Source organism: Macrobrachium nipponense, chromosome 7, assembly GCF_015104395.2.
Source record: "Macrobrachium nipponense isolate FS-2020 chromosome 7, ASM1510439v2, whole genome shotgun sequence".
Taxonomy (NCBI): Eukaryota; Metazoa; Arthropoda; class Malacostraca; order Decapoda; family Palaemonidae; genus Macrobrachium; species Macrobrachium nipponense.
The window spans coordinates 102,727,627-102,740,949 of record NC_061109.1 but is presented as its reverse complement, the minus strand read 5'-3'; the positions used below and the strand labels follow the sequence as shown (position 1 = coordinate 102,740,949).

General features: G+C 38.6%; 1 protein-coding gene across 11 annotated transcripts in view; it reads right to left on the bottom strand.

Moving 5' to 3' along the window:
* The window catches only part of LOC135217745 (protein abrupt-like), a 275,548-nt gene that overhangs the window by 75,722 nt on the left and 186,503 nt on the right, over positions 1–13,323 (bottom strand). For 7 of the 11 annotated variants that reach the window (XM_064253749.1, XM_064253748.1, XM_064253744.1 and 4 more), the window contains 2 exons: positions 7,980–8,051; positions 4,224–5,663 (listed from right to left, as the gene is read on the bottom strand). In XM_064253749.1, coding sequence (XP_064109819.1) covers positions 5,128–5,663; positions 7,980–8,051 — 608 coding nt within the window. In that variant the 3' untranslated portion in view covers positions 4,224–5,127. Of the gene's footprint in view, positions 1–4,223; positions 5,664–5,911; positions 7,115–7,979; positions 8,052–13,323 lie in introns of those variants that run through there. The other 4 variants (XM_064253743.1, XM_064253751.1, XM_064253750.1 and 1 more) reach the window with 3 other exon arrangements.

Below are 13,323 nucleotides of genomic sequence, written 5' to 3'. Positions count from 1 at the left end.
TTCTTTTTCTATTATACTAGGCTAATATATATGTCTATAAATTAGCTTTTAACTAATAAGTGGGCCTAAATTTAACCAAATGTGGGATAATTAACGACTATTTACTATTGCATGCAAGATACTGGCATAAACAAAACCCCGACCTGACATAAAGAATTGAATCGAGAACTAGCTGTTTACTGTTATTAGTTACCACAACTAACACATGTTTTTGAAGAGTTATGCTGCAATTATTGACAAGTATTTCCAAAGTTTCACAATGTCTTCATTACATTTACAAGGTCTGTTCAATGAAAGTGTAGGGACTATCCCTTACACCTTCATTGAATAATTGCAAATGTAATACAGTCATTACAAAATGTTGGACATGACTTTTCATCTGTATATACTTACACAGTGTATGTATACACACTAGGTATATATGACATTCATGTATGTTGTATATATATTAGTTACATCAGTACTGAGAGAGAGAGAGAGAGAGAGAGAGAGAGAGAGAGAGAGAGAGAGAGAGAGAGAGAGAGAGAGAGAGAGAGAGAGAGAGAGCCTAATTTGCTCCAAATCCTCCAGATATTGGGTATTTATTTTTTTAATGCCCTACAAGGAGAACTTTGATACTGTAGTACTTCTATTAAAATGAAGCACTGATACTGGATGTGAGAGAGAGAGAGAGAGAGAGAGAGAGAGAGAGAGAGAGAGAGAGAGAGAGAGAGAGAGAGAGAGAGAGAGAATAAATAGGAATTTGCATTTGCACTTGTAATTTGTTTGTATGGTGCTTTTACGTTGCATGGAACCAGTGGTTATTCAGCAACGGGACCAACGGCTTTACGAATACACATCTCTCACTCCTCATTGGAATGGACTCTTGTAATTTAGATCAATAACTATTCATATTCCTTTTTCAAATTCAAATAGCCTAATCTAAAAATAATTTTTACTATTGTATTGCAGTTGATGTACATTACTCCTCTTTAGTAGATAATAGGAAACTATGCAGGTGGTTTTTCTTTAATCAAAACAGCAACAGAAATTAATTAAAGGGCTTGCTTTTTCTTGAATTTTACCAGCTTTCATTACATTCATACTACATACAGCAACCTTCAACAAACATCATTACAAATTTTAAAGGCTCTAGTAAGTATGCTCTTGTTTTGTGCAGAGAATTTCCCACAACCAGGCATTGCGTGTATTTCAGGTACGTAATTGGCAAGATAATGGTTCTAATTACAATTTCACAGTTCATTTCAGGTCATAATACCTACACCAATTTCCTTGTGTTTATGGTGAAAATTTGAAATAAATTAACTGCTTTCAACAAAACTTTATTCATTAAGGCATATACGTTACACTTCAACACACACTGCATACTTAGAAAACAAGAAAAGCTACACATCACTTTGTATGTACATAAGTGTGGATTAGACGATATGGCAACAAGATTGTACTTCAGGTACCAAGTTGAAGGCACTGGCCAAAGTCAAATTACCTGCACCCATACAACCTTGTAAATTTGACTAAAAGTAACCACCAATCAGAAAGCTACATTGAGTTATATTCCATTATTTGCTTCTTTAATAAATGAATGCAGGTTATAACAACTGTTGGCTTGGTTTAAAACAAACGACTAGACCATCCTGTGTACTCATTCTCTTGGAATCATGGGATCAACTACCCTTTGAAGTATTAACGTTTAATAAAATTAACATGTGAACTTTGGCAAATTATCTTAATTACAGTTTTATTTACTAAACCTTAAAACAAAACCTACTACAGCAAATTGGAAAAATATGACTCCAACTGAAGAGTTTAATGAACTCTTCAAAAGTAAAAATCAATTTTCACACAACAAAAATGCACACTGGATGTTCTTACAGAAGTTCTATACAAAATTTACCATAAAAACTAACTAATGTTGCGGTGGGAACTTTGCATGCATAACTTTATCCCGCCCCTTTGGGCACTTTTCAACAACTTTTAATGTAAGGCACATAGTTTCTCATTATTAAAGGCACTGAGTTTCCGTAACATGGAGAAATATAGTAGCATGAACCAGTTGCTATTTTACACATTGATTCAAGATTTTCTTAATAAAGGTGAAATAATAAAAAAAAATCTTGACTAACCAAAACAGTAACTAAACCTGACAGATCAACAAGAGAAAGTTACTTGTTCAACCCCAAAGCTTAAATTCCTCAAAGTAATTTAACTGTTAACTTTACTCATTTATGACACCCTTAAAAATTAGTGTGCACTAAGTAACACATGTTTGTGTATGTTACATATGTAATGGCATACATATGTGGTATGTACTTTTAAGGAGTACACCATTCTGGGGCAAGGCTTCTCCAATGCAACTGAAATCAAGTTAATATAATTTACATACTGATTATATTGTGTCAATTGTAATGTTTGATGACTGATATTTAATGATATCAGGAAAATTGTAAAATGTGCTGAAGTATAAATCCAATCAATATGGAATGAAAGAAATCCAAAAAAAACTGGATCAACCTTCTGGCTGACTTTTTCCTGCAATCATCACGAGCAGATACAAATTACAATGACAAAATTCAAATTCTAAAAAAATAAAAAAAAGGCTAAATTGAAAAAACAAATTAAATATAAGGACACAATAATATATGCATGTGTATATACCTTTATATATTTTTCAACTAAATTCTGTATGCTGTAACTGTGTATTTATACAATGTGCATACACACACATATATAACTTAATTTCAACAATTTCATTCACTAAAAGTTTAAAATAAAACCTGGAGAAAAATTATGAGGGATAACTACTGTAGAACTGTATATTAATCCTTTGGCACTAAAATGACTATAATATATTCAGAATGCTGTCCAAAATGGTACTGTGAATTTTTTACCCAAGAAATTTAGCTGGACCAAGTTTAATCACCATAATGTCATTTTCTAACAATCAATTATGGACTTTTTTTTTGTCATACAGTTCAAATCCTTTCTCAATAAGAATAGGTGTGAGTAATATACACCACTTGGATCCTTTCTCCCTTAATTCCATGACTTAAAACATTTGAAACTCATTTCAAAAGATAAAAACTGACTAGTTGAGAAAATATGCTTTCCGGATGAAATACCACTACTGACTGCAATGGAACAGCATTCTATAGAGCATTCTTAAAATTTCATTGCACAATTCTTATTGAGATGGGGTAATAAAAGCAAAAATTTTCTAATAAAAATGGAAATTGTTAGGCCTCTTGTATGTCATGTTCCTTTGTATTTAAAAGGGCCCCAAACCTCATGAATTAAAAGGAAAAAGAAAAAATACAATAGTAACTTAATAGCTATCAATCTACCTTTGAACTAACACTCAACACACAATACTAGGACCAACTCTTCCTGTACACAGTGAGCCCAAACTGTTGATCTTCAGTAAGAATGAAAAGACTAAACGCTGAATTCTTTAGCAGACTGACCATATTAAGATTCAAAAGCCTTCAAAACCAAATTTTCAAGAACAGTCCAAATTTTGCAAATGCACAGTAATTATAATACTGTACAATAAATTTATGTATATGTAAAGAAACTTTTATAAGTATTTTGGTATTTTTGTCACATACACCGTGACATTTTCCATTCACAAATATTAATCCACAATGTCCTTTAATATACAATTCACTATACCTTGGGCATAACTTGCACCCAAGAGAAATTATAATCGGTAAGTGCTTTATCACAAATTTCAATTCCCCTTAGTTCAAGTTATTCCCATGGCAGAGTGAATTGGATATTAAATGAAATTTGTGGCTTGATATGTGTGTGTATTATATAATATACATAATTACATATATATATATATATATCTATATATATATAATTATATTATATATATAGATATATACTATACATATATATATATATATATTATAATATAATATTATATATATGTATATATATGCATAACCCAACCATGACTCAAGTCATGGAGTTTGTAAAAGAACTTCCATTTTTAGTCTACACATCCCTTTAGACTGCAAGAAGTCAATTGGCTTTAAAAAGATAGTCGTGAATATTCAGCATCAGAGCTGTTTGAAATACATTTTCCACAAGAAAAATCAAGGAAAAGGTTTCAACTACCTAATTCTGATTTACGATATTACAAAACAAATCTGGACATTCTGTGGAACAATAAATAAAAGATAGCCTTTAGCAAAAAACTCCAAATACAAATATTGTAAAAAAAAAAAAAATCATGAAAACACAGTAACTTAGTAGTACTGTACTGGGAATGATCAAGGTTCACTTCAAATCATTTTCAGTAACATTCACTTCTGACCTTAGTACAAACATTACACTATGAAGCTAAAAAAAAAAATAAATAAATAAAAACTGCCAGAGATTAGTCTTTTCTGCAATATAAACTTTGTACTGTAACACTTGATGACTACGACCAAGACTGAAAAAATACTCAAGTAATTTTCTGCTTCTCAAGTAACAAGCATAACTAGTAAAAAATAGTATAGTTGGCTCAATGTAGTAAAAGAAGAGCAAACAGCCTTCAGCTAAAGCAAATAAATCACAACACTTAAATTAATACTCAATCTATAACAGACTAGGCTAAAACTAAAACCAAACTGGAAAATTAAAAATAAATAAAAATAAAAAAATTTGTTAGCACCTTTCAAGAGTCATAAAGAGCACTTATAAATTCACTGCATTTGGTATTCACCTTTGTATCAAATATAACAAAAATATTTATTTATCTAGGGAAGACAACTATCACATTGTGGATAACTGGCCGTAAAAAAGTATAAGGTTTTGTCAACCTGTCTTTAACTTCTCTCTTATCAATCATATGAAAATGTAAAGAGTACTCAGTGATGACAAAATCCTCTATATGCTGTAGATGGTTGCCATTCTTATTACTGCTTTTAAATTTAAATTCCATTCCTGAAAACTGACTTGGAATTTTTAAAGAAGTTGTCTTACATGACTGCATTCTATTCGACTAGGAAGGGCGACTTGTAACAAGCAAAATATGCCTGTTTGTACAGTGATCTAATGCTATATAGGGGCAAAATTCTTTGGATTCAGTAACTCAGCAGCCATCCTTCTTTGCTGTTTTATGGATCCATCAACTTGCTATTGCTTCTGTGTAAGTTTGTTTACTATAGAAGCCAAATTATTGCCTTTAGCTAAATTGAGGGCCCCAAGGTTGTCCAAAGAAGATACAGATGCATGGGCAGTATCAGCCTCCACTAGTGGGCTTGCAATGCCTGACAGCTTTAGATCACAAGGGGTTGTCTTAGAGGCAGTAGTAGTTTTAGTTGGTGTGGTGGTTGGTACGGTAGTAGATGGGGTGGTAGTATCGGCAGTACCACTTTGTTGTGGTGGTTGTTGCTGCTGCTTGCCTGTGATCTTCTTAAAGGAATTCTTGAGTTCCACATTGCGCAGCTTATGCACATTAGATAGATGTTTTCTCATCGTGTCTCGTGTTCGTGTTATGATCCCACAGATGATACACTTGTATGCGATGTTCTGATGTGTCTCCAGATGCACACGCATATTATATGCATTGGAGAGTACTTTGCTGCAAACAGGACAAGGGGTGGGTACTGCCTTCTTTCCCCCGTAACCACCGTCACCGCACAACAATTCATTAAATACAGGATGACCACCTGAAAGTAATTAAAAACCAACACTTAAAAAGACTACTACAAATTATCAGCCACGCTTAACTAATTATTAAGTGAAACTGATCTTTATACATTACAATTAAATGGCAAGCAAACTACATTAAGAAAAATAACTTCAATGGCAAATGTGAGTCATCCTGATTTAATGTTTGTTCATTCCAATGTATCTTATCAATATCGCATGCACGGATGCACAAGGCTACTGTACGAAGGAAAAAATTAAACCAAAGTGGTTGTTCTCACCTTTAATGGGTCTAATCATCATACTACAAACATATCACACTGGCAGCTAACAAGAAAGTAAGCTGGCTAACTGCTATTCAATAGATCGATCAATCATCGGGTATTAGTAAGTACAGTATACTTGATCTTCCTAGTTTTTATAAACATGACATTCAAGAAGACATCACAATAGTCAACATTCATATAAATTTCTATATACATTATTTGTTCTAAAAAACATACAAATGGTAACAAGTGGTTGAAACTAAACTTTCAGACAATTCACTAAGCACAAGCAGGAAGATATCAAGCAAATATTTGAGTAGAGCCTACTAAGTAAGGTCCTCATTCTTGATGGAATGTTGTTGGTGCAGTTGATCTACTAAGGATGAGGATGTAGTGGTAGTAGTAGTAGTAGTAGTAGTTGTAGTACAAGTGGATTGATTCCAAGCACCACTAACCACTGGCTCCACCATTGACAGCCCACGATGGGGGCGGAGATCATTTCGATGCATTTTCAACACATGCTTACGAGCCGATTCGGCATTACGGAACACAGACCCACAGTGATCACACCTAGACACCTGACGCTGGTGGATAGTCCGGATGTGTTTGTATAGATTTTGCAAATTAGATATCACCTTCCCGCAGATGTAACATGCAGGTTTGTTGGTGTGACCTGAAATAAGAGAGAAGCCTTCGTCACTGGCCTTGACTTCGCAGCGTAATCCACACCATTATCACTGTTGGTGCTGACTCTTGAAGGTCTACATCAAAATCACTTGGGTAGACGGACTGCTGCTGAAGTACTTCTATTGGAATGTATGAATGGGACGAGACGGCCTTCACGGAAGACAACAATGGTAGCAGCAGCAGCAGCAGCAGCAGTAGCAGCTTTCTACTACCACAAAATATCACCGTATTTACACTGAATTCACAAATTTTTTGGAATGCATGGTAAACATATTACATGAAAGTTTAAGGTGGCCCTACAGCCCCTGATAGCCCTCTGGTTTCCCCAGCAGCCAACTTCTCCCCATGCCTCTTGCTCATGTGTACGGCCATTTGTTCTACCTCTCGGAACTTGGCCCCACAAAAGATGCACTTATGAACTTTCATATCATGTCTCCTGGCTAGATGGTCCTTGAGCGCCCACACAGAGTCCAACGTGCAGTTGCATAGAGGGCACGCGTTTCTTTTGCAACTTTCAACTGCAAAAGAGAAAAAGGACCATCAGCCAGGATACATGCCATCAATCATGACACCCTAACTCTAGGCTTTTCATAACTTCCATTCAGGACCTCTGGGAGTTCCTTTATCTGATTTTTTTTTTCATTTTTGTTTTACTTTTGTTGCTTCTTCTTTGACTTTGCTTATAGATTGTTTTAAAATACTGCATCACAGAGGTTGTTTTACGGGATATTCCTGGTGATTGCTATAAAAATCATCACTGGCATAAGTTTCACGATTCTTTTTACACTGACAAAACAAGCCCACCCAAAATTAAAGCACTTCACTGTCAAAAACCAAAAATAAAAGTATATAATTATAGCAGCACAAACTAAAGAAAACAGCATTTTTACACAAAATCACAATTTATCTTTATACATTTTTATACAAGACAGTAGCTGACTGTACAAACTCCCCATTTTGTACAAAAGCTTCCCAGTACACCTAGCATAGTCCCTTTTGAGCCATATAACATCTTGTTTTTGGACCTCAAGCCTTTTGATATGTTAGGAATATTAGAAGAATTTGCAAAAACGCTCATCACACCATTCACTCATTAGTAAGTGGAAGAAGCAATACTGTTTTACTTGCTGGTACTATCTACAATATAATTTGAAAGGCATTGCTACAGCAAACCACACAAAGCATACCAAATGCAAACTTTCCAAAATGCTTATTTTGGAAAGGTTTCCAGATCTCAGACAAAAGACAGAACACTAAAATCATATTTTCATTAATGTTCAGGTAGGAAATTCAATGTTTTCCAATATTAAAATTAACTATATACACAGAATACCAACTGAGATCTGGAGAATAACCAAAAGAATGCATGTATTTGGTGCTTACCTTGAGCTGAGGTGTCACTGGATTCTGAATGGCCTCCTCTCCACCCTGCTTGACTAGCGGGAGGTAACACTCCTGAAAGAAATCAGTTATCCTATTAGAAATGTCTTATAAAAAAAGACTTATCCTATTAGCACTGTCTTTAAAAAAATTGATCCTATTAGAAGTTCTAAAAAATTAAAATTGAGAGAGAGAGAGAGGAGAGAGAGAGAGAGAGAGGAAGAGAGAGAAAGAAGGAGAGAGAGAGAGAGGGAGCGAGAGAGAGAGAGAGAGAGAGAGAGAGAGAGAGAGAGAGAGAGAGAGAGAGAGAGAAACCAAACAAATGAAACTTATTAATTATCCAAACAGTAATCAATAAAGAAAAAGTATTAAACAATTCTAAAGTTTCCATTAGGCATTTGTAAACAAAGAAAAAAAAAGTCATTTGTCCCACTGGCATTAACCATATACATATTTTTATAGTGTGTATATATATATATATATATAATATATATATATATATATATATATATATATATATATATATATATATATATATATAGTATGTAGTATATATAATATAATATATATATATATATATATATATATATTATATATATATAATATATATATATATACACACATATATGGGGATACAATCCACAATTATGTATTATGTAAAATCCTTCTGTAGTTTTATAAAATATATATTTCTTGTACAGCAAATTATAGCTTTCAACCATCAGATGTGGTCTTGTTTACTAAAATAGGGTTTATCACCTCAAAGAACTGACATGTAGGAGCAGACTTTTTTAATGATATTTGAAAGAAAATTGGGTAACAAGCAAGCTAATTAACTATTATTATGTATGAACAGGTGGTTGAGCCCTCATCCTTTTAAGAATTCTTTTTGATCTTCATTGGGGAATGTTTCTGTTGTCAACTGTTTGTTCTATGATGGTTGGGTGGTTTGTTGGAGCATAGAACAAGCAGTTGACTACAGAAACATTCCCTAAAAAGAATTCTGGAAAGGACAAGGCCTCACTCACCTGTTCATACATAATAATAGTTAATTAGCTTGCTTGTTACTTAATTTAGTTTTTAAAATGTTATCATAAGAAAAGTCTGTTTGTGCTCCTACATGTCAATTCTTTGAGGCAATATACCACATTTTATTAAACAAGACCACAGCTGATGGTTGAAAGCTATAATCTGCTGTGCAAAAAATATATATTTTAGAAAACTAAAGAAGGATTTTACATCATTGTGGAATGTATCCTCACTTACTTAGAGGTATGCCATAGTACCTTCTGCATAATATATATATATATATATACACGCACACACACAAACACACTAGGCAATTCAGTTTTATTGCTCAAGGACTTTTGGATAACAGCAAAATCAATTTATAAGTAAGCCTAAATTAGCATCTATGTACTAATTTTAATTCATTCTGATTGGAAATATTGTTCTAAAGTTTGGTATGAAGATACCCCAACCCTGTCATTAGTTATGTATATATAAAGAATTTTTCAAAAGCAACCTTATTTTGGGAAATGTAAATTGGTTAGATACAGATGACAAAATTAGTACGCACTTGGCCCGGTAACAAAAATGCAAACAGTCTTCGATAGATTTTATGGATAGGTGCAATCAATATAATTTAATATGGAGGAAGACAGAATGTAGCTTTCTATTTTTGGATTTCCATACTCAAAGTGTAATTGGCGCCATAGATGGCTGAGTTTCAGTTAATGGCGATTGTCACTCATCAGCACCCCACCAATAGCCGGGAACTGGCTGTACCAAGATTACAGTACCTTGGCTTTTTTTGTGTACAATGTATTTTAACTGTTATACAGTGCTGTAATGTTCAATGGGATTAGGCAAAATAAAGTAGGTGATACAGTCCCGTATTAATCCTCCTGTCTAATGTAGTACAGTCCGGTCCCGAATTATGCATGTGGGAATCGCACAATTCGAACACGCATATTTCGAGACTGGACTGTAAATATATATTGCATGTACAATGTATTTCAGTGTTATATTGTGCTGTAATGCTTCATAGGTTAAGGCAAAAATACAAAAAAGGCGATAGCCATTTAATTGTATTTGGTAGTGTACCTACTGTATTATGCGTTATGAGAAATGCCCAGGTAGAGAATCCTTTGAGTTGCTACGAGGTTTGACTTTTCCTGGTTGACAAATATGCCCAGGTCCAGACAGAACCAAAGAAGACGATCCGTCTTGCAGCAGCTTCTCCCTGGAAACTGCCAAGACCAACGAATCGTCAAGGTACCTCAGCAAACGGATCCCCTGAGCATAGGCCCAACTTGACACGAGAGAGAAGACCCTTGTGAACACCTGAGGGGCTGTTGTCAACCCGAAGCACAAGACTTTGAACTCGAAGATCTTGTCCGAAAGAGAGAAGCGAAGGAACTTCCTGGACATGGGATGAACAGGGATTTGGAAGTATGCGTCCTTCAAGTCTATCGACAGCATGAAGTCGCCTACCCTCACGGCTGCCAACACCGAGGGTGGGGTCTCCATCTTGAACCATGTCTTCCTGATGAAAGCGATTCAAGGTGGATAAGTCAATCACAGGCCTTCATCCTCCAGACACCTTGGGCACCAAGAAGATGTGACTGTAAAACCCCAGGGACGGATGCACTACTTCCTCTATCGCATCCTTGTCCCGCATTTTCTGCACTTCCTCCCGAAGAGCCAAGAACTTCAGAGAATTTGGGGGATACGTCTTCCTGAGCTGTGGCTTGTCTGACAGAGGAGGAGAGAAGTCGAATGGCAACAGGTACCCCACCCGAACGACATCTACCACCTACTTCTCTGCCCCGTAACTCTTGCCACACTTGGCCCAATGGCCAGCCAGGCACCCGCCCCCACCCGTGGCACAGTTGAGGGAGAGGCGCCCAATTTAAACACAGCTTGGTGCACCAGTCGATCCTTGGTGTCAGCCCAGCATCGGTCTATCGCATTTTCGAGTTCTGTCCGTGGAAACAAAAATTGTGACTCCAACAGATCACCGTTCCTCAAGGCCAGCAAAGATTCGGTGTCGAGTGACCTCTCCATCCTAGACAAAGCCGAGTCCCTCCTAACCAGAAGAAGATTAGCCCATAAATTGGCACTGAGGTGAGCCAAATAAGAAAACGCCTTGCCCCCGGACGGCAATAGACTGGCAAGCGAGGCGGCACTCACCAACCCTTCAGGGGACCTGTCAGAAGCTATCTTGGTAATCACCACAGACCAGAGGTCCAGCCAAGAAACCGTCTGCAACATGGAGGCCGCCATAGATTCCAAAGCTAAGGCGTCTTGCGGAGACAAGGACGGAGCCACTGACCTCACCTGCGCCAAAGTCAAGCCAGGCTTCAGGCGAATGGTGTCCTGGTTAAGGTGGCGTAACAACAAAAAAGCAGAGCTCGTAGCATAGTACTTCCAATGTCTTGTGAGAGGTGGGGGTAGTAGTTTGGTAGAGCCTCTAGAGCAAATTGAACCATCCCGGTCAGAAACAGGTGTTAACCTTCTGCAAGACTGACTGAACGTGCCCCGACAAAGGCAGCTGAAGAGATGATTTGGGGTCCTGAGTAGCTCCCACCAAGCCTTCCAAGCAAGAAGGAGTGTAAGACGACCGAGCCTAAGTCCTACTTTCCAAATTGTTGAACCCACGAATGAGATCAACAACTTCCGAAAAGGAAGGCAGAAACTCCTGCGTGTCCACCTCCTCCTGCTCTGGCACCGGCGACCGACGACGAGAAGGATGTGTAGGCTCTTCTAACGCGCCTTCTTCACCAAAATTCACAGAAGGGTTAGCAGCCAAACAGTCTGAAACCCCTACTAACCTATCTGGGCTGGGTCCAAGCGTCAGCCTCCGAGACAGATCCACTGTAACACTAGGCACATCACTTACCTCAACAGGTGACTCCAGACGTCCATGAACGGACACGGTCATGGCGGCCGTACGTACGTGAGATGAGGGGAAACTCGAGCACCCGAGATTGACGGAGAATCCCTTATAGTCGAAGTCTTGGAAGCACCAGTTAAAGAGGCAGGCAAACACTCCGGCTGCACCACCTCCGTGTTCACTACCTTCGACCTCTTGACAGGCGCCTTCAGATCTTTACAGCGATGAATAGGCCTTGGATAAGAAGCACTAACATCACGGGCAGAGGAGGTTGCAATACGCTCGCAATGGCAAGGACGGAAGGGGGGGGGGGGGGGGGGGGGGGGGGGGGGGGGGGGGTGGCGGCGGCTGCACGCTTGAGATTCGGCGGCGAAGCAGTCCCTGCAGAACACAAATCACTAACGCTGCCCGAAACCACAGCACTCTCGGGAACATGTCCACGTTGTTCCTCCCTCGACGGTGAAGGAAGGGCAAAGCCTTAGCCTTCCAATGCTTAATACGAGGTGTAGAGGGGGAAGAGGGAGAGGAAGACAGCACTAGCTTCTTATGCGCACTCTTCTCGGAAGGCGGGGACGAAGCAACGCGTTTCCTACTAGTCCTCCCAACCAATAAGGCAGCCAACTTCACATCCAATACAGAGTCCAGCCTCTGAAGCACTGCCTGGCATATGACCTCAGACTGATGTGCCAGAGAAGGCTCCGAAGACAAGGAAGGGAGATGTTGCAAACTGGGCGGCAGTGATGATGTCGCGGATAAGTGAGGCGGATCGGAGGAGGCCACTGGGAGATACGTCTTCGACGAGAGCGACGTCACAAGCGGTGGTGACGTCACGGCTTCCCCCTCTGTGTGAGGGGGAAAGAGACGCCACTGGCGGAGGAATACACAAAGATGGACCCCGTGAAGTCATCAACGGGGCTGATGCCGCAGCGTCACTCCAATACAAAGCGACGGGGGACACCAGTGGAGCAATACAAGATGGCCGACTGCTCTCACCAGCGGAGACGAGGCCGGGAGGAGGGGGGATGGCCTGGCTGGACCGGGAAGGGGGTGCGAGCCTCCACAAAATGCGCTAGCAACCCTCCCAAAGGACGGGGTACCCCCTAGCCCAAGCATCTTCCAAATCGCCGTCATTTTGGACGCCTCCGACTCTGGAAGAGAAGAGAATGATGAAAAAACCTCACCCTTCTCGGGAACCGAAAAAGCTCCTGAGGAAGAGGAGGCTACATTACAAAAAATACCCTGGCGACCTCCTGATACTTCCATCGACAAATCAATGGAAGAAAAGGAAGAAGATGAAGGGACAATGCTACTATGGGGGTTGACTACTGCGGAAGACGAAACATCGGGAATAGGAGCAAAGCCCTCCCAAGCAGGAAGAGTGGAGACTCTCCGATGTTCCCTCTTACCATAAAACTTCCTCCACTGCTCCTTAGGCTATGCCCGTCATTC